Source organism: Polyodon spathula, chromosome 52 (genome assembly GCF_017654505.1).
Source record: "Polyodon spathula isolate WHYD16114869_AA chromosome 52, ASM1765450v1, whole genome shotgun sequence".
Classification (NCBI taxonomy): Eukaryota; Metazoa; Chordata; class Actinopteri; order Acipenseriformes; family Polyodontidae; genus Polyodon; species Polyodon spathula.
In genome coordinates, this window is record NC_054585.1 from 338,832 (window position 1) to 361,649 (window position 22,818).

Below are 22,818 nucleotides of genomic sequence, written 5' to 3' on the forward strand. Positions count from 1 at the left end.
GAAATCAACGCAGAAGCGGTTGGTGCCGTCCTTTTTGGCGACTATCGCAATCGGACTGCACCGATCCCCGGAAGGGTCAATCACCCCAAGTTCGAGCATCGCCCGTACCTCTTTGCTAACGCCGCCTTGCAGACTTTCTCGGATCCGGAAAGGCCTCTCTCGCACTGTGACACCTGGAGGAGTGATAATTGTTCCCTAAAATGAATTGGACTTCAATTTCATCTTCAGTGTTTTCAGCGGCAGTCGCCCTGTGTGTTTACCCTTTCGTACGTAACTTCCGGTTATTTTCCGGCCAGCGCGATTGAGTGGGTGTGGCCATATACCACACAAAATCCATCATATCTTTGTTTATTAAAAAGTAACCGCATAATTTGTTTTATTTCTACTGATGAAATCAATACAGAAATGTATTGGTGTGTCTGACCTGAAAGGTACACTTTAAATTGGTTGTTTGAGTAACCGACAGCACTGCCTCTTTTAAACATAAAACAAAAACAAAAAACAGAGTTTAAAAGTCAAATCACACAGGCAGCAATGTGTCCAAGAAACAGGGCATCACAAAGATCAGCACAAAGACCAGAAACGGATAAACCTCTCGTTTTATGTACAGTTTGTAGGAAATAAAGATGTTCAATGACAATCTAAAGTATTTTGTTTAGCAATGTTTAGTTTTAGAGAAAGTGAGTATTTATTATCAACTGACTACTTGGGTACACTAGCTACACTGTATGAAAAGAAGTTTCATGAAATTTCATTAATATTTTTTGAAGATGCAAGCCCACTTTTTGTTTAAAAAATTAATGAAGAAGCGCTATATGCATGTGAAGAGTACAACTGAGAGTTTACAGTAACTACGCTCGCATATTTGGGTTTTCAGTGCATGGCATACTGCATTTTAAAGAAAATAAAAGCAGTGTCGAACCAAATGTGTTTTTACATCCATTTCCAAGACTTCAGACTTTTGTTCAAATTCACTATTTCCATGACACAATTGTATCCTTGTTCATCGTAAATACTAAATAAAAGTTTGCTTCATTTAATGTGGTTGCATTATAGTTTATTAGCAATCGTTTGAATCCCTTTTTCAGAGTTTGTAGTACGCAAAACAGAAAATATTGCACGTACTGTCCTACATTGAAAAAGAAATCTTGTATCGCAGTAATAATATTAATAATAATAACAACAATGTGTTGGACGTGAGGCACTTCGTAATATACAAAATGTTTAAAACAGCAGTCACTGTATTAAAATTAAAACTTCACTGGTTGCTTTCAGCAAGGTTAAAATACTCACAAGTTGATTGCATTTGTTCAGCAATTGATACCCATGCGTTCTCCTTTTTCATCTGATTTTATAATCACCTCTATCGACTGCATATACACAGGTATAAACACTGAGCAGCTTCCACAAACAACCACTCATCCATTTTGCCGTTGTAATAACCACAGCAACAAGGTCAGTGACGAGGTCAAAGTTCAGTTGATTTGAACTGTCAGTGACTGCAGTTGAGCAAGGCGTTTGCCGATAGAAAGTAGAAACTGCATGGCAGCGATGATCGCTAATCGAGCGATGTTAAGTGTACAAAAACGTACCAGCCACTGTGGCGTATAAGTATGTGAAATTGACCTGCCACAGACCGAATTAACCCGTGTTTGGCGGGTGTTAATTTCGAACCCTGTATCTATATGAAAAATATATTACCTTATAAAAATACAGTCCTTGAACGCTTCACTATAAAATGATGAAACTCTGGCATAAATAAGGTAAAATCAGACATCTGTGCTGCCAGCACAATTTATCAGCACCAAAATTCTCCATTTATTCCTTCTTCTGTTTGTACTCTTGCAGAATTTCCAGAGCCACATGAATGGACTAGCCCACCAGCAGCGCATGATGGAGATCCAGCACATGAGCAACGCCTGCCTGGTCACCCTGCTGCCCAAAGTGAAGGAGTCACTGCAGGGGCACAGCCAGTCCAGGACAGATGGGTAAGAACAACGTTTATGGAAAGAGGAAACTTCACCTTGCTCAAACTACTCTTCAATAGGGCTGTCAGTTAAGCCTACAGATTGCGATTGATTTAATTGGGCACACAAAATATAATCGTTCGAATAAATATCAATGATTGTATCATCCACATACATTTTTACTCTGAGAGACGTGATTATTTTAATATCATTGCTGTTAAGTAAAAGGTGGTTGGAATGCGAGGGGTAATTAACTGTAATATAGCTTTCTGTGTGGTACAGTAGGACTACCAACATATCAGTGTTTTGTCTAGAGATGTGCAAACTAGTACTGGGATAATGAATCGAGTTATTCAAGTACTCGCGATTATTTTAATATGTAGACGATCTTTTTGGTATTCAAGTACTCTACGCATTAATACATGCATTCCAGTATGGCATCGTTTGAAGATTCACATGTTTAGTTCAGTGTCTAAAGGCAAAATGAAATACCATCACTATCAATTAATTCAACACCTAAAAAAAAAAAAAAAAAAAAAAAAAGCACCCGACTGTGTTTCTGAACAGACGACTAGCAGAGTCAAGCGAGTCTTGTGAAGTAATATTTACAAGAGAAGTTGTTATAATATAAGAACATAAGAAAGTTTACAAACGAGGAGGCCATTCGGCCCATCTTGCTTGTTTGGTTGTTAGTAGCTTATTGATCCCAAAATCTCATCAAGCAGCTTCTTGAAGGATCCCAGGGTGTCAGCTTCAACAACATTACTGGGGAGTTGATTCCAGACTCTCACAATTCTCTGTGTAAAAAAGTGCCTCCTATTTTCTGTTCTGAATGCCCCTTTGCCTAACCTCCATTTGTGACCCCTGGTCCTTGTTTATTTTTTCAGGCTGAAAAAGTCCCTTGGGTGGACACTGTCAATACCTATTAGAATTCTGAATGCTTGAATTAGGTCGCCACGTAGTCTTCTTTGTTCAAGACTGAACAGATTCAATTCTTTTAGCCTGTCTGCATATGACATGCCTTTTAAGCCCGGAATAATTCTGGTCGCTCTTCTTTGCACTCTTTCTAGAGCAGCAATATCTTTTTTATAGCAAGGTGACCAGAACTGAACACAGTATTCAAGATGAGGTCTTACTAGTGCATTGTACAGTTTTAACATTACTTCCCTTGATTTAAATTCAACACTTTTCACAATGTATCCGAGCATCTTGTTAGCCTTTTTTATAGCTTCCCCACATTGTCTAGATGAAGACATTTCTGAGTCAACAAAAACTCCTAGGTCTTTTTCATAGATTCCTTCTCCAATTTCAGTATCTCCCATATGATATTTATAATGTACATTTTTATTTCCTGCGTGCAGTACCTTACACTTTTCTCTATTAAATGTCATTTGCCATGTGTCTGCCCAGTTCTGAATCTTGTCTAGATCATTTTGAATGACCTTTGCTGCTGCAACAGTGTTTGCCACTCCTCCTATTTTTGTGTCGTCTGCAAATTTAACAAGTTTGCTTACTATACCAGAATCTAAATCATTAATGTAGATTAGGAATAGCAGAGGACCTAATACTGATCCCTGTGGTACACCGCTGGTTACCACACTCCATTCTGAGGTTTTTCCTCTAATCAGTACTTTCTGTTTTCTACATGTTAACCACTCCCTAATCCATGTACATGTGTTTCCTTGAATTCCAACTGCGTTCAGTTTGAGAATTAATCTTTTGTGCGGGACTTTGTCAAAAGCTTTCTGGAAATCTAAATAAACCATGTCATATGCTTTGCAATTATCCATTATCGATGTTGCATCCTCAAAAAAATCAAGCAAGTTAGTTAGACACGATCTCCCTTTCCTAAAACCATGTTGACTGTCTCCCAGGACCCTGTTACCATATAGGTAATTTTCCATTTTGGATCTTATTATAGTTTCCATAAGTTTGCATATAATAGAAGTCAGGCTTACTGGTCTGTAGTTACCTGGTTCAGTTTTGTTTCCCTTTTTGTGGATCGGTATTACATTTGCAATTTTCCAGTCTGTCGGTACCACCCCTGTGTCAAGAGACTGCTGCATGATCTTGGTTAGCGGTTTGTAAATTACTTCTTTCATTTCTTTGAGTACTACTGGGAGGATCTCATCCGGCCCAGGGGATTTGTTTATTTTAAGAGTCCCTTTAACACTTCTGCCTCAGTTATGCTAAAGTTATTTAAAACTGGATAGGAACTGGATGACATGTGGGGCATGTTGTCAGTATCTTCCTTTGTAAAAACTTGTGAAAAGTAATCATTTAATATATTTGCTATTTTTTTTTCTTCATCTACGATTTTGCCATTTGTATCTCTTAAACATTTAATCTCCTCTTTGAATGTTCTCTTGCTGTTGTAATATTGGAAAAAACATTTTGGAATTGGTTTTAGCTCCCTTTGCAATGTTCGTTTCTATTTCTCTCTTGGCCTTTCTAACTTCCTTTTTGACTTGCGTTTGCAGTTCCATGTACTCTTTCTGCATACTTTCTTTTTGGTCCTTTTTTAATGCTCTGTAAAGTGCCTTTTTTCACTGAATATTTTTTTTAATTGATCTATTAAACCATTTTGGCAATTTAGTTTTACATTTAGATTTGTCTACTTTAGGGATGTAATTGTTTTGCGCCTCTAGTACTACATTTTTGAAGAACAACCATCCTTCTTCTGTGGGTGTTTTCTCTATTTTACTCCAGTCTACTTCTGTTAGTCTCTGTTTCATACCTTCATAGTTTGCTTTTCTAAAATTGTAAACCTTAGCTTTAGTCATTACTTTTGGGGTTTTAAAAAACACTTCAAATGAGACCATGTTGTGGTCTGAGTTTGCCAGTGGTTCTCTGACCTCTGTTTTAGTTATTCTGTCTTCGTTATTTGAAAAGACTAAATCAAGGCATGCCTCCCCTCTAGTCGGTGCCTTGACAAATTGTGTTAGGAAGCAGTCATTTGTCATTTCCACCATTTCAATTTCATCCTTCATGCTACCCACCGGGTTTTCCCATTTTATATGGGGGAAGTTGAAATCCCCCATTAGTATGGCTTCTCCTTTGCTACACGCATTTCTAATGTCATTGTATAAAGCAGTTCTCTACATATTCTGCATGTAAAAGTGTTAGTATATGGGTGCATTCATCTCAATCGGTGAGTGTAGGTCACAGTGATCTACTTTTCATGTTGCGGATCACTTTATTTTTGTTTAGCGACTATGGTAGAGAAGCACTATGAGCTGGTTGCAGTAATTTCTAAACAAATTGCCTTGACTGTAAATCACATTTAATCACCATTCAGGAAGCATTTAATGGACTGCAAGCAGTAAAGCTATCACAATACCATCTATGCAAGTACATTTTGTTTCACCCCCAGCAGTAATACCTGACCTTGTGTTTCAGAGAGAATAGACACGCCCTGCAGCGCTGGTGCACCACTTGTCAGGTTTACTTCACAGGAGATCTCATTGCACATCGCAGAACTAAGGAGCACAAGGTAACCAGAGACTGTGTAGAGAGGCTGGGGTAATGCATTAGTCACACACATCTGGAGGCTTCCGTTTAAATTGGATCACAAGTGAAATCTGCATGTGGTCTTTATAAACCTGTTAACCGTTGTTCCTGAACCACACAGTCCAACACCGTTACCAACTTGAAAAAGCCGAGGACCAAATAGTAATTGTGGGGAATTGCTATGTATTTGTCCGTCAGCTTTCAGGAGCAGAAAGATTCCTGAATATAAATGTATTTGAGGGTTTTCTTTTGTTGTTAATATTAATGTTTAGTTCTGTTTGAATATTTCCTATTTTGTATTTAACTCTAATAAGCTATGTACCACAATACAATAAATACTTTTCTGTAATAAACCCAGTGGCACCCCAGTAAACTACCTAAAAAAGGAGATAAACACTAGAACTGGTGCTTTATTTATTTCAGACATCATTTATAAATTGGTTTCTTTTGCAGGATTTTTTTTTTGTTACTTAATTTATAAATTCTGTAATATGAATATGGTAATTTTTGAATATATTTCAAGTGGTGTAAGTTTCAGTTATTGTCCCAGGACTACTACTTAATAATAATAATAAAAAACAACCTATTGATTGGGACAGAAGACAGATTCAGACAGCAGTTTCTGCAGATTCATAGAGGCATTATTAGCACAAGAATAATTTTTGATAAACCATTGTTGTTTTCCTCTGGTGTCCAGCTTTCAAAGCACTCGTCCCGGCCCTTCTGTACGGTCTGCAAGTGCCACTTCAGGACACCACGCAAGTTCGTGGAGCACATGAAGTCCCTGGAACATAAGCACAAAGTTGAGGAGGTGAGGAGATATCTGTCTGTGTGTCGTGAGGGAATTATCACTGCCTACAAAGCTCCTTGTAAAACACAAAATAGCCCCACAAAACAGTTCCTTTATGGTTCCAGTGCATCTTCAGATTGAGTCTCGGTCTGATGTTTGGGTTTCACACTCCCCTTCATTGACATACTGTAGCTGAAAACCGCTGGAGCTTGGAGTTTAAATCTTAGACATGGTAAACTCTCAACATTTCTACTGTAAGTTCACATGTCTAACTTCTTGATGATTCTGACTAATGCACATATGTTTTAACATTTCTACGCTCAGTGCAGTTAGTAGCCTACTCTTTGCATCCAGTGTTCAATTTAAACATCCACTGACACCCTGTGCATTGGAATGTGAGATTTTCATCCCTCTTATTGGTTGCATCTCATGGTATAAACAGTACTATCTGTTTACATATAAGAAAAAACATCAAGGTATGGGATATTGCCGTCAGGCAGTAGGATTGGCTGAGCTTTATAGCAAAGCTGCCGATAGGACATCTCTTCCTCTTTTGCTCTTCAGGCCGTGAAGGCTTCTGGAGCGACCTTGCGGCTTGATGGTTATTTTCTCTTTCAGGGAACCGGGGTTGCATCCGCAACCCATCGTTCCCTTTCAAGTTGAAAATAACCATCAAGGTATGGTAACAGTGTACCCAAGCCGTCGCGAGGGAGGATTCTCGGCAGTAGGACAGACTTACGTCATAACGCAACTGCATAGGCAGTACATCTAGGCATATGTGGAGCTGCACCTCAGTGTCTATGCTCACAATCACACCTGTCCTAAGGTGGAGTAGTAAACACCATATTGGCATCCTGAGGTGCCATAGAGTGTAGTACAGATGCTCCAAATAGTGGAGCAGAGGAATCCAGCACGTTCAATCAGTAAAACCTCTTAAAAGTATGCAGTGTAGCCCAACTGGCTGCTGCTCAAATGTCAGACACCGACACCCCTCTAAAGAGGGCCTAGGATGTCGCCATACCCCTAGTGGAATGCGCCTTCAACTGCCCCGGTGGTGGAAGGCCTGCAGAGTCATAAGCTACTTTAATAGCATCCACTATCCAATGGGAAAGGCGTTGCTTAGACAACAGCTGACCCAAGGTCTTAGAACCATGGCATATGAACAGTTGTTCTGTTTGCCTCACAGTCTTTGTACAGTCAATATAACACCTCAGTGCCCGCACAGGGCAGAGCATGTGTAACCATTCTTCCTCTGGGGAAGAAAAAGGAGGAGGATGGAATGCCATCAACTCGACTGGCTGGTTCATGTGAAACGGGGATATGACCTTTGGTAAAAAGGCTGGATTTGGACGCATGAAGACCTTAGAACCATCTCCTGCGAAACGAGTACATGATGGATGCACCGACAGTGCATGTAACTCGCTGACGCGTTTGGCTGATACCACCGACAGCAGAAACGCGATTTTAATAGACATGAGCTTCATATCCACAGTGTGGAGAGGCTTGAATGGTGCCTTGGTAAGGGCTTCTAGCACCACGTCAAGGCTCCATGACTGTAAACTGGTCGTTCTTGGAGGTCGCAAACGTCTTGCGCCCTTGAGGAACTGCGATGCCAGAAAATGGCAACCCGGTGATAACCCGTCAATGCGTACATGGCAAACTGGTATGGCGAGGGAGATTTCCCTTCATCTAACAGTTTCTGTAGAAACTGTAATATCACTGCAATAGGACAAGATATTGGGTCATGGTCCCCAGCCAGACACCAATCTTGGAACAACTGCCACTTGTATGTATAAGGCGACCTAGTAGAGAGCGCTCTAGCACTCTGAATGGTCGAAATCACTGCCGTCGAGAGGCCGAAGTCTGACAGGCGTTCCCGTTCAGGGGTCAAGCCCATAGCTGCATGAGCTTGGGGTTCAGTGCCAAAGCCGTCCTTCCTGGGATAATAGGTCTGCTCGCAGGGGAAGCTCCTGCGGTTGACCATGCAGCAACTGCACCAAGCTCGGAAACCATATCCTCCGAGGCCACCGAGGAGCGACCAGGATCACTGTCGCCTGCTCTACCCTGACCTTCTCTAAGAAGGCGGGGAGCATTGGAATCGGTGGAAATGCATATAGGAGCCCTGGCGGCCATACGTGAGCCAGTCCATATTCAATTTCAGTATCTCCCATCTTTATAATGCTCTATTATTTTCTGCGTGCAGCACCTTACACTTTTCCCTATTAAATGTCCTTTGCCGTGTGTCTACCCAGTTCTGAGTCTTGTCTGGATCATTTTGAGTAACCGTTGCTGTTGCATCAGTGTTTGCCACACGTCTGATTTTTGTGTCATCTGCAAATTTAACAAGTTTGCTTACTATACAAGAATCTAAATCATTAATGTAGATTAGGAATAGCAGAGGACCTCATACTGATCCCTATGGTACTCCACTGGTTACCTCACTCCATTCTGAGGTTTTAACCACTCCCTAATCCATGTACATGTGTTTCCTTGAATCCCAACTGCGTTCAGTTTGAGAATTAATCTTTAATGCGGGTCGTTGTCAGAAGCTTTCTGGAAATCTAAATAAACCATGTCATATGTTTTGCAATTATCCATTATCGATGTTGCATCCTCCAAAAAAATCGAACAGGTTAGTTAGACACGATCTCCCTTTCTAAACCATGTTGACTGTCTCCCAGGACCCTGTTACCATATAGGTAATTTTCCATTTTGGATCTTATTATAGTTTCCATAAGTTTACATATAATAGATGTCAGGCTTATTGGTCTGTAGTTACCTGGTACAGTTTTGTTTCCCTTTTTGTGGATCGGTATTACGTTTGCAATTTTCCAGTCTGTCGGTACAACCCCTGTCTCAAGAGACTGTAGTATGATCTTGGTTAGCGGTTTGTAAATAACTTCTTTCATTTCTTTGAGTACTATTGGGATGATCTCATCCAGCCCAAGGGATTTGTTTATTTTAAGAATTCCTAGTCTCTTTAACACTTCTATCTTGGTTATGCTAAAGTTATTTAAAACTGGATAGGAACTGGTTGACATGTGGGGCATGTTGTCCGTATCCTCCTTTGTAAAAACTTGTGAAAAGTAATGATTTAATATATTTGCTTTTCTTTTTCTTCATCTATGATTTTGCCATTTATATCTCTTAGACATTTAACCTGCTCTTTGAATGTTCTCTTGCTGTTGTATTGGAAAAACATTTTGGAATTGGTTTTAGCCCCTTTCGCAGTGTTCATTTCTATTTCTCTCTTGGCCTTTCTAACTTCCTTTTTGACTTGCGTTTGCAGTTCTGTGTACTCTTTCTGTGTACTTTGTTTTTGGTCCCTTTTAAACGCTCTGTAAAGTGCCTTTTTTTGCTGAATATTTTTTTTTAATTGCTCTATTAAATCATTTTGGCAATTTAGTTTTACATTTAGATTGGTCTACTTTAGGGATGTAATTGTTTTGCGCCTCGAGTACTACATTTTTGAAGAACAGCCATCCTTTTTCTGTGGATGTTTTCTCTATTTTACTCCAATCTACTTCTGTTAATCTCATCACAGATTAGCCAGTCGTCTAGATAGTTAAGTACTCTTGTCTCGGACAAAATAGCTTCCATGCACTTTGGAGAAGACACATGGAGCTAGGAAGAGGCCAAATGGCAAGACAAGGAACTCATACGAGGTTGAAAGGCGAACCGCAGGTACTTCCTGTGCGCTGGATGTGCTTATGAGGATGTGGAAATTGGCGTCTTCGGTACTGGTTCTGGTTCTCTGATTAGGTCAGTCTTGAAAGGAAAAATGGCACAGAGATCTCTGTGCTTGTCTGCAGCTGCGGAGCGTGGCCCGGGAGCACGGGGGTCCAGAGAACCCTGAGGAGCTGATCACTGTGGATGCCATCGGCTGCTTCGAGGGAGAGGAAGACTACGAGGAGGATCTCAGTGAGGAGGAGGAGGAAGAGGAGCAGTCTTCAGTGGAGACCCTCGGGGCTGACAGCCGGCAGGCAAGGGTCTCTGTTTAGTGATTAATCATATCTTCATCAAAACTATATGCTGTGTTCTTTGGGATCAGCGTGGGTAAAACGTTAAGTTATAACAGGGTAATGTGACTCTTGTGAGATTTATACAGTTGTTACTGAAGTTAGATTTTTACAGATTCTTTGTTACACAGGTATTGAAACATTCATCCTGCTAATGAGATAACACCCTCTAACAGTCTTAAATGGTGGTTAAAGTATGCTTTGGGAGATTTCTGCCTGGCCAAAATAAAACCTATATACAGTTTTACATGTGTTCAAAAATATTCCTAAGTGAGTGTTGCATGCTGGGTTGCATTGTGTCTCTGCAGAGAGAGGTGATGTTAGAGGAGCTGACCGAGGATGAACAGTATGATTCAGAGACACAGTACGGTGAGTGTCCCTGTAAACGGGATTAATGCTAAAGTAAAGGAAAAGGAATAGGATTCTATGACCAATTTGCGGGGACAAAGGTTTGAAGCTGGTTTTTATATAAATAAATAGTGCTAAAAAAAGATGGGGGTGGGGGACCCACAAATGTGAGAAATTGCTGCTAGGTTGCCAAATTCAAGATGGCTGCCAAACATAATGGCATATTTCAGCTCATAATTGTCATATAAAGCTGTGTTTGGTATCTAAATGGGACACCAAATGGTTTTGAGGGTCAAATTAATTTCTTATAAAACAAATGTTCTTATTTGAAGCCAAAGACACTGTGACAACATGTTCTCAAATGTACACAATAATAAATAATGGCTGCTTACTGCCAAATGTCCCCACCCCCAAAACTTGAAATTTGTGTTTCAAACTTAAGTATGTAATGTGTGTCAGAATAAGCCGACTTTTATATTTACAGAATCTACTTTGTACAGTTAGTAACATTTTAAATTGAAAAGCTCTAGTTTGGTAACATTGGTCTGATTTGTACAATTATCAAATTTCCATAATGTTCGAAGCCTTATTGCTGTTGTAACGTTGTCTGGGCTACAATATCCCTGAGGCTCTTTGGTCGCAGTGCCTTTGTGTATTGGAGAGCATGTGGAGCATCAGGTTCATCATAGATGAGGAAGATGTACACCTGGTAGTTTTCTCACTTCAAATCATGTGAATCACAGTCGGGGGGTGTTCTCTGGGTTGACTTTTTCTTAATTTTGTCCCATTTTGATGCCCAAGCTTCAGCAAGTCATATGGATCATTCACAAAGAGGGTCTTGGAAGCTTGTAAGCGTAATCTGCCCACGTGAAGTCAGACTCATCATGCGTTTCTCTATACTCTGCAGGAGTGGCAAGCCTGTAAATTAATCCCGTGTCTACCAGGCCAGTGTAGCTATTGACGGGCTGTAGTGGAAACAGATTCAACTTTTTAGCTCACTTTGATCATAGTTCCATTAGGATTGACTATTGAGAGGCATTCCTCTGTCACACGATGTTTCATTGCTTGTGACAGGTCAGATTTCTCCTTGCTATTTAGAACAAGAGAGATTTCTTCTGCCATGCAGTGTTGTTTCACTTTCAGCATTTCAATTCATTTTTATTTAGTTGGTAAGGTTATTATTTAGTTTTCAATTTAAATGATTAAATTATTCAGTATCTTTTTATTTTAAGATAATTTTTAGGTTCATGCTGAGTTGCTGCATACATTTTATTTATTTATTTTTTTAGATATAAAGTACGTTGCATATCTGAAAGTTATGCGGTTGTCCATCTATGACTTTTCCCAAATACATGCATTAAATACCCTGACAGCATTTGAAAGGCAGGATTGTGAAAATAAGACAGTTATAATTTCGCCCTCCTAGAACCGCCAAAGCCTTTTTACAGTACATGTTTTTATTTTGAATATAACCTACAATATTCAGCGTTTTAAATTTGAAGCCTGTTGTTATCTCTACCCCCACTGAGCTTAACGCTGCAGTGTCAGCCGCTTTGCCTGTATCGTCTCCTGCAGCAGCTGCAGGCGTGCCAGCCATGCAAACTGCTTCATCCGCAGCAGTACCAAGGACAGCGACTCCAGCTGCATTGCTAGCATGAACAGGCATTCATGAGAGTGGGAAGGGTGGCACTACTATTTGGTTAATTATAAATCCCAGTCCCAGACCACTGCAAAATTATCAGTTTTTCTGGTTTTACTATTTATAGGTATGTGTTTGGGTAAAATGAACATTTTTGTTTTATTCTATAAACTACTGATAACATTTCTCCCAAATTCCAAATAAAAATATTGTCATTTAGAGCATTTATTTGCAGAAAATGACAACTGGTCAAAATAACAAAAAAGATGCAGTATTGTCAGACCTTGAATAATGCAAAGAAAATAAGTTCATATTCATTTTTAAACAACACAATACTAATGTTTTAACTTAGGAAGAGTTCAGAAATCAATATTTGGTGGAATAACCCTGATTTTCAAGCACAGCTTTCATGCGTCTTGGCATGCTCTCCATCAGTCTTTCACATTGATGTCGGGTGACTTTATGCCACTCCTGGCGCAAAGATTCAAGCAGCTCGGCTTTGTTTGATGGCTTGTGACCATCCATCTTCTTCTTGATCACATTCCAGAGGTTTTCAATGGGGTTCAGGTCTGGAGATTGGGCTGGCCATGACGGTCTTGATCTGGTGGTCCTCCATCCACACCTTGATTGACCTGGCTGTGTGGCATAGAGCATTGTCCTGCTGGAAAAACCAATCCTCAGAGTTGGGGAACATTGTTGGAGCAGAAGGAAGCAAGTGTTCTTCCAGGACAACCTTGTACTTGGCTTGATTCATGCCAAAGCTGCCCGATTCCAGCCTTGCTGAAGCACCCCCAGATCATCACTGATCTTCCACCACATTTCACAGTGGGTGCGAGACACTGTGGCTTGTAGGCCTCTCCAGGTCTCCGTCTAACCATTAGACGACAGGTGTTGGGCAAAGCTGAAAATTGGACTCATCTGGGGGTGCTTCAGCAAGGCTGGAATCGGGCAGATTTGTCTTTGTGAAGGGCGCATGAATCAAGCCAAGTGGTAACAAAGAGAATCACAAGGACACGGCACATTCGCCAAAATAATTTGACAAACAAAACGGACTAAACAAAACAAACAATGGACTAACAAACAAACACGGTGAGCTTCTATTTTTTAACGATTACTATTATTCTTATTATTTCTACCTCCGTCTCCTATCCCGTTCTCCACTCACCGAACACCCAACCCCGAGTGGGTGAAAACATGTTGCTTTTATGCAGCTGTACCGAGACTCGATTGCTAATCAGTCATTCAATTGGAGTCGCGGTACAACTGCACGTGAATTAATAAAGTGCAATTCCCCGTGCTCACATATTATACATTTTACCTGCACATGAAGTGCTGTGCAATCCTCGTGCCTAAATACAAATATACATTTTAAACACTCGTGTTACACAGACCCGTTTATATCCTGTGTACCAATGACTGTACACCAACATTTAACACGCCACACACAACATATAACAGATAATATACACAGGGGTGGGCACTTTGTCACACACACACACAAATTTGGCTTAAAAAAAGAACATGTTTGTTATAACACATGAATTCCTGGACCCTCAAAACCCCCATTTGGACACCAAACAGCTATGAGCTGATGTGCCATTTTAGAGATTTTTGGTGGCCATCTTGAATTTGGCCACCCAGATGTTTTTTACACCCCTTACTGTCTGTGTATGTATCACACGATACTGCTATGGCCAAATGTTTTGCATTTCCTTGAGTTTAGGATTGAAGCATAAATAAAATATCTAAATTATTTTATTTAATGGTGTTTTTTATTTAACATTGTGCAATCAAAGAAACTACAAAATGATAGCGGAAATATCTACCGGAAGCCATAATAGTAGCACAGTACTTCATTTTAGATTTTGAAATGTCAGATTTCAGTTTCTTGTAGTTTTTTATTAAGAATATAATGAAATATATTCAATATGGTAATGTAGTATTATTCAGACTTTATGAAGCAAAATGAGTTAATTATATAGTGATGCAAAACATTTGGCCATAGCTATAGAGTTGTTTTTTTTTCGTAACAGAATGGATAGACTCGTAAATGGCTTTTTGTTTTGGTTTAATTTCCTTCCCTCATATTTTCTCAGGCTCCAGTTTCGTGGTCCCTGTAGCTGGATTCCTCTGCAGGTTGTGCCACAAATTCTACCATTTCGAGTCCACGGCCAGGCTCTCTCACTGCAAGTCACTGATGCATTTCCAGAACCTGCAGGTCAGAACCTTCTGCCTTTTTTATTCTATGCTTTGAGCTTGAACAATGATACACAAAGAAAAGCCCTCAATGATTGACCTGTTATACTATTTTCCATGCAGTTGTTCTATTTTGATTTCAAATGCAGTGCTTTAGTGCTGTAATTGAACTGATACTCAAAAAAAAAAAAAAAAAAAAAAAAAAAAAAACTCTGTTTTCACTTAATATGAAGCATATTATATTTAAGGAGGATTTGAAATTTTGCAGTTTTGACCTTACAGCTTTTCTATAAGAGATTCTTCTAGTCTAACTGAGTTGGAGTGCTTTCTTTGTTTTCTAACCTGGTTTTAATTTCTCCTGACAGAAGTACAGAGCATTGAGGAGTCTCGAGTCAGCCGAAGCCCGGGAGCCTGGCACTGTAGTGGAAGAGAATCCAGATGACACACTACAGGTGGCTGGGCAGGAACTGGGAGCTGAAACTGGAGTCAACCTATTGGAAATGGACCCAGCAGACTTCAGTGGGACCAATAGAGAGCAAGGCTATGGTACTACTAATTCAGACAGCATGCCTTCCGATAGAACAGGCTCTGAAAGCCCAAATCCTGTCAAAATTGTCTTTGACAGTCCAGATCCAATCAAAAGTGGTATTGACAGCACAAACATTGTCAAAACTATCTCTAAGAGACCAAGCTCTGGTACAGCCAGTCTGTATGGGCTCTCTCAAACAAAAAACATCCTTCTGTTGGAAGAGGATGCTGCACTTGGGGAACAAGCCTTAGACTTGAGCAGCTCGCCTAATGACTGTATCAGCAAAGAATCTGAAGTGCTTGAGGAGCAAATGGATAGAAATCCTGAACAGTGCAAGGACATTCCCCAGACTGAGTGGCCTGTGCAGGAGCAAGATGAAGACAATGTAGAGGGAGAGCAGGACAGACCCCAAGCTGAGGTGGAGGAGAAAGGGGAAACGGAGGAGCCAGGGAACATGATAAGCGAGGGAAGCAGCGCAGAGAAAGAGGGGGAGGAAGAGGGGAGCGAGAGGCCAGCTGGGTGGCAGCCCCGTGGAGCAGGAGCCAACGTTAGCAAGAGACGCTCAACACGGACTAGGAGATCTCGATAAATTTTGTGAAAATGGGGAGGCAGGTGAAGGGGTCATTTCTAGATATTTTAAAACCAAATTAATTTCCAGCTAGAATGATGGCTTCACATGCTAAAGCACTGGAGATCATATTCCACTCGTCCCACACGAGACTTCAGGGTCCACTTTCTACAGTGTACTCATTTAAGCATCATATCAGTGTTGTAACACCAAAGTGGTGGTGTTTTAATTTGTTTGAAAACAAAAAAACATAACCTAAAAATCTGAAAAAACAACTGGTTTAAACCATTCACATGGTATAGTTAATTCGTAAGCCTTTGAGATAAGGGAGGCCAGGAATTGGGTTGATTTGGAGACTGCCCCATTCTTGCAAGGCAGTGTAGGGTAGCTACGGTAACCCTGCCCCTACCTGCTTGTACTGTAGATAGCAGAATCAAAAATTAGTGCTGATAGGGGTCTGTGAAACCAGTCTCCACTGCTGCCGATCCCGTGCCTTTCATGAAATGAATCTTGTTCCATATTCTTGCACTTCATTTCACATTGCTGTTCCTAGAAAAGTGGCTTATTCTCAAGTGTACGAGCGGCAATACTAAACGCAGCCTCGCTAGCAACACTTGATGCTGGAACACACATGGTCATAAATTAATGTCTTTATCAATCTCACTCTCTCTATATGTTCGCATCCTGTTCCAAAGTACTCCTTTTGGCCTGAGAAAACACACTTTGCAAATGAAAACTATCATGTGAGAGAAACTCACCTTCTGAAATAAGCAGATGGTTCTTTGTAATCGTAATTAATAAAAGGGCCTTTAGACAAGTCTAAAAGATCATGTAAACGGTTCCTATTTGTGTTGTTTTCCTTACTCTTGTAGCATATACTTCATTGCGAAGTAGCGTTTTACTCAAACTAATGTCATAATGGCTGTATTCCTCCTATAGTGAGGAAAGTGCTGCATTTTAAATAGTGAGTCTGAAGCAAAAACATTTGTAATTTTGTTAGTTTACTATAATTGGTGATCACAACCCCAACGAGAAAACGAACCCTTTGAAAATGTGCAGGGTACTAACTGTACTGTCCAAGTGACTACAGTGCATTGCAATGAGGTCTTATTTCACTGCGAGCCAGCTGAAGTGCAGCTCTGCTGTTGAAAAAGCACTGTATTGTCAGGCACGGTGTGGTAAAACTTGACTTTAGAGAGGTCCACAGAAAAGCTAAGCCACTGCCCTAGACATGGCCAGGAGAGAGGATGGGGGGAGGGGGGGGGATGTAGAAGAATGAGAATTTAGAAGCTGATAAAAAAAACTGTGTTCTTTTTTTAGAATGTATTTTCTGGAAATAACTGTAAACTTATTTTTTGTGTGTGTTTTTTAGAACAGTTTGTAAAGTATGGATTTTTAATTTTGCTGTATTTGAAGAATTTTAATTTATAAAAGTTTGAATATTCTCTTTGTCTTTTTGTGTGTGGGGTTCTACTGTTATTTTCACCTTATTACATATTATATTTGTTTTTCAGTCAAGTGAACTATTCATTTCTGAGCCACAAATTTAGAAAACAAAAGGCTTCTTTTGTTGATGTCTTTATGTGACTGATGTCCTTGTCGCTGGGTGCCCACAGTGGACATAGTGGTAACTAAAAATTATATTTTATTAATTTTGGTTTGCTTCTTCAGAAACATTTACAGTGCCTATAGAAGCAATATCCACTTTCAAAATGTTCACCTTTTGTTGCCATATAGCCTGGAATTATAATGCATTAATATTGTTTGTTTTTTTTTCATGTATCTACACATACATCCTACCCCATAACTTCAAAGTGAAAAAAAGTATTCTAGAAATTTGTAGAAAATTAATTAAAAATATAAACTGAAATAGCTTGGTTGGATAAGTGTCCACCCCCCTTATAATAGGATCCTAAATTAGCTCAGGTGTAACCAATCGCCTTCAAAATCACACACCAAGTTAAGTGGCCTCCACCTGTGTTAAATTGTAGTGATTCACATGATTTCAGGATAAATTCAGCAGTTCCTGTAGGTTTCCTCTGCTGGGAAGTGCATTTCAAAGCAAGACTCAACCATGAGCACCAGGGCGCTTTCAAAAGAACTCCGGGACAAAGTTGTTGAAAGGCACAGATCAGGGGATGGGGATAAAAAAAATATCAAAGGCCTTGAATATTCCTTTGAGCACGGTCAAGACGATTATTAAGAAGTGGAAGGTGTATGGCACCACCAAGACCCTGCCTGGTCCTGGTCAAAAAAAGAAAGGTTTAAATAATAAGCATGTAAATATAAAGTGTACAGTATATACGGAGATCGGTGTAGCTTTGTCAGTGAGTTCATCCTTCCAGTTGTGAACCACTATTATTGTTACTCCCTCCAAACTGGATGACCGAGCAAGAAGGAGACTGATCAGAGAGGCTACTAAGAGGCCAATGGCAACTTTGCAAGAGCTACAGACTTTCAAGACTGGTCAGTGTGTGCATGTGACAACAATATCCCAAGCACTCCACAAATCTGGCCTGTATGGTTGGGTGGCAAGAAGGAAGCCATTACTCAAGAAATCCTACCTTGAATCCCGTTGCAAAAAAAGTATGCAAAAAAACATTCAGGAGATTCTGTAGCCATGTGGCAAAATGTTTTGTGGACTGACGGAACTAAAATTGAACTTTTTGTATAGGAGAACTGTCAAATATTGCCAAATCTAGGTGTGCAAAGTTGGTAGAGACCTATCCCAACAGACTCACAGCTGTAATTGCTGCCAAAGGTGCTTCCACCAAGTATTAACTCAGGGGAGTTGAGACTTATCCAGTTATGATCTTTCAGTTTTGTATTTTTAATTTTTTCCCCTTAACAGTAAAGAGTATGGTAGATAAGTGGAAAAAAATCCTCATTTAAATGCATGAAAAACTGTGAGGCACTGGCACAACAAAATGTGAAAAAAGTTCAAGGGGGTGTAGACTTTCGATAGGCACTGTTGTAAAGGAAGATCTTCATGAAACCTGGCATACTTGTAGGGATTGATATAAAGTTGGCAATGTACTTTATCGAACTTGCCTTAATTTTTGTATTAACTCTTTTCCATGTTTTTTTTGTTTTTTTTATTGACATATGTAATTGCTTCCTATGAAGGATCCAAATTTGAGAGAGAGAATATGAATGAGAATTATTCATACAAGGTCGTGGAGCGAGACAGGACTGCAGTCTGAGCCCAACACTACATCGATGAGTTGGCTACAGTTGAATTTCTGTGTTGTGTAGAGTGAGAGCAGGGAACAGTGTGCAGTCCTTGGTCTCGCTCTACACAGCACAGAAATTAAATTCCTGCTCTATGCAGATGACCTGGTCCTGCTGTCACCCACAGAGCGGGGTCCTGCAGAGCCTGGCACTGCTAGAGCAGTACTGTTTGTAAACCTGGTCAAGAGTTATGGTCTTACATCAAGGAAACCTTATGTCAGGGAAACCGGTACTGCTACACTCTGGGCAACACCAAACTGGAGCAAGCACCAGCTTCACATACCTGGGGCTGACTGTCGGTGCATCGGGGAGCTTCAACTTGGCTATAAATGCATTAAAAGAAACAGCGTGCAGGGCTTTCTATGCCATAAAGAACAGCTTCTGTAAAATCAAACCACCAATAAAAGTATGGATAAAAAAAATGTATAGTATAATCCAGCACATCCATCATTATGGCAGTGAAGTATGGGGTCAACTCACTTTAATCAACAACATTGGGACAAAAGCCCAACTGAAACTTTCCATTTAGAATGTTGTAAAATCATACTACAGGTTCACAGGAACACATCAAATAACACGTGTAGGGCAGGACTGGGCCTCTTACCCCTAATGATCCCCATACGTAAAAAGAGCAACCAAATTCTGTGCTGTCACTGAGCGGGAGAGGTCGAGACAGAGATGCACTTCCTGTTATCTTGCACCAAATACACCGAAGTCAGTGACAAATATTTCCCTAAATTCTCGAGTCAGATGACCCAATTCATACACCTGCCTGACTCAAATTAAGCAATCCTGCTAGGAGAGCAGGGGCAGACAGGAGCTTCCCAGTACGTGTGAACACAGCTACTGGCGTTACTGTCGTCACGTGTGTGTGTGTGTCTGTGTGTGTGTGTGTGTATATACACACACACACATTGCAAAAAACTAAGTTAATATAGCAGTTAGGGTTGAACTCATTACAACAAAAGCAAGGAAATGTGGCGTATGGGTTTTAACCCAAACTCGCCATTCCCACGCCCACGCAAGCAGCCAAAGCAACCTGACAACACAAGCACCTGCCGACTGCTATCTTCAGGTGAGAGATCAAACATGCAACTCTTTCCAGAAGACACAAGGGACATCATTCATCATGGACCACTGGTGCTGTAGCAACCGTGGTAAAGGCCTGAGTGACATGCAGATAGTCTATTTTTCCCCTTTAATTCTGGCCGGAAGGCCTTTAAGCTTGATTCTATTAAATGTAATGTTACACTGTAGTTGCAGTGTATTTTTTACTGCAGTGGGAGTTAGACTGCAGTTCCAATGGAATCTTACTACATTGTAGTCTAGTGTTAATCTGTAGTTACAATGTGATTATATTACAGGCTACTGTTAAACTGCAGTTGCAATGTGTTTTTTACTGCTTTTTTGGTGTTAACCTGCAGTTACAAGGCGAGTCTATTAAATGCAATCTTAAACTGCACTTACAATGCGATAGATGGGAGCTGTAGTTCTAATGGAAGCGCCTGTCTATGTGATTGCATTGTTTACAAGTTTCCCCAGAACTACAGATCTCGTCGTCTGACATCACTTACACAGTTTTGCTGACCCAATAAGCAAAAAGGGTGGAGGGTTTGCTGTTTAAATTGTCTAGATTAGATGTAAGAGATAATGGAAAGTGCATTCACATTTAAAATCTAATACAATCAGCTTAGGAAGTTTAACTTGACAGTTTTCAGAAATGCACAAACAAAATATGTTTTAATATACCATTGAAAACTCAAGGCAATGGATATTTAGTCATATTACCCCTTGAGTTATGAACCTCCAGTTATTACAATGTCACACAACATCAGATAATGTATTTGTGTTAAAACTAATTACAACACATTTGTCCTCTGCCAGGCAATAAATCAATCTTACAAATAGATCAGAATAATCTTTGTTGCAAACATTATAAAAAAAGTTTGTCACAAGAAATCACAGACAATATATTGCTTTATTAATATTCAAAACAGCATGCTTAGACATTTTCAGCACAATGCCGAACCACTTTTATGCACATGTAAAAGCCAGGTATTGTCTCAGTACAGATATTTGACTTAAAATTACAATTCATACTTGTACAGGGTGTTTCAAAAGTCCTAGCCTCAACCCATTTAGTACCAAATTCATTTTTCTTTGAAAAAATCAGAACACATGCAGTATTGACGTAATCTGATACAATACATTTACACTTAACTTTTGCATTTAATGAGGACAATCACTTTATGTTTCTTTTGCTGCAAGTGAGGAGCTAATGTCCAGCGATGCCACAGTATACTCCCCCGTGGGCTAGGAATTTTCAGACATTGATGCAGGCTAAAAACATACACTTTAGATCCACGGAAAAAAATCTAGATCCACAAAGAAAAATTTAAGTATCAATTTACTTTATTAAATAATATTTAAATAGCAGATTAGTTTATAGCTGCTGCCTTTCCTGTAATATACAAACATACTGAGGTTTGTAATATCAAAACTTTGTGTATACAGAACGTAGATATTAATTAAGCATTTTAAAATATATATTCTCTACATGTAACTAACCCTGGACAATTAAGAACAGACGCCATTTTAAAATAAATATGACCTATACTAGGATTTCATACACAACACCGTTATCGGTTTAATAGTTTTGAATTGAACAATTACTGAAAGTCTGAGAATCAGACACTCCTCCAGGGGTTCTCACAGCAAAGACAGTTCACTACAAGACAGGCCTAGAGGGAGCTAAGGAACAGTGTGGCCTGCTGGTTAGATTTGAAGGACTTGGAGTGAGAGGGAGGCCTGGTTAGATCTTGGTTTCGAATTGAAAAGTATCCAATAACTTTGGATTTATTAATTTCAGAATAATTTTTCTAATCTGTGCTTATTCTTGTGACTGTGTATAGCTGACCTTGTGCAGGCATCTACTGCAGCCTTCAGCTTTTTTAAAGAGCCTTGGGGTACACTTAGACACCAGTGTCTTTTGAGGCACATATTTCTTCTGTTGTCAAATCCTTTTTTCCCCATTTATGGAAGATTGCCTGAGTTTTCTCTCTCACGTATGCTGAGATTTTGATCCATGCATTTGTAACCTCTAGGCTTGACTATTGTCTCCCTATTTGCAGGCCTTCCATCCAAAGCAACTGATAGATTACAAATAGTTCAGAATGCAGTTGCCAGAATCATGACTGGTATGAAAAAGTACCACCACATTACACCAGTCCTGCCTAAACTTCATTGGCTTCCTATCAAGTATCAAATCTCTTTTAAAACTACTTCTCCTGGCGTATCGCTCATGGCACTGGTCCTGCTCACCTCACTGAATTACTTTGTCCTTACCAGCCAGTTCGTACCCTTAGGTCCTCCCAGGCTGGCCTGCTGGTTGTTTCTGATGTGAAACGGGTTGGTCTCGCTGGTCGTTCCTTTATCCCCCCCAGCTCTTGTGCTAGGGAATGACCTCACCGTTGACATCAAGAGCTGCCAGTCAGTTGATATGTTTAAAAAAGACTTACAGTACCGAGAAAAAGTTTGTGATCCTCAATGATAATTATGGAAATTCCACACTTTTACCATGATAGCCTTCTTGAATCAAAAACAGTCTTTTTTAAATATCCAGTAGGGTTTATATTAACCAATTCTATGTATTTTGAAACAAAATGATGTCAAAAGAATGGCTGCAGAGTCCAGACCTAAACCCCATTGAAATGTTGTGGCAAGACCTGAAGCGAGCTGTCCATGCAAGGAAGCCCTCAAATGTCACCGAGTTGACGCAGTTCTGTAAGGAGGAATGGGCCAAAATTCCTCAAAACTGATGTGAGAGACTGACCAACAGTTACAGGAAACACATTGCTGCTCAAGGGGGTGCCACCAGTTACTGAATCTAAAGGTTCACATACTTTTTCACACACGGATATTGAATATTGAATCATTTGTCGACAAATAAATGTTGAAAAAGTATCATGTTTTTGTGTCATGTGTTTAATCAGGTTATCTTTATCTATTATTAGGAATTGGA

General features: G+C 39.9%; 1 protein-coding gene across 3 annotated transcripts in view; it reads left to right on the top strand.

Moving 5' to 3' along the window:
* LOC121307074 (cip1-interacting zinc finger protein-like) overlaps window positions 1–16,887 on the top strand; it is a 42,323-nt gene extending 25,436 nt beyond the window's left edge. For 2 of the 3 annotated variants that reach the window (XM_041239184.1, XM_041239186.1), the window contains exons 10-16: window positions 1,849–1,988; window positions 5,367–5,460; window positions 6,175–6,288; window positions 10,080–10,256; window positions 10,595–10,655; window positions 14,370–14,491; window positions 14,835–16,887. In XM_041239184.1, the coding sequence (XP_041095118.1) occupies window positions 1,849–1,988; window positions 5,367–5,460; window positions 6,175–6,288; window positions 10,080–10,256; window positions 10,595–10,655; window positions 14,370–14,491; window positions 14,835–15,587 (1,461 nt within the window). In that variant the 3' untranslated portion in view covers window positions 15,588–16,887. The remainder of the gene's footprint in view (window positions 1–1,848; window positions 1,989–5,366; window positions 5,461–6,174; window positions 6,289–10,079; window positions 10,257–10,594; window positions 10,656–14,369; window positions 14,492–14,834) is intronic. The other variant, XM_041239187.1, reaches the window with a different exon arrangement.
* Window positions 16,888–22,818: the final 5,931 nt, after the last annotated feature.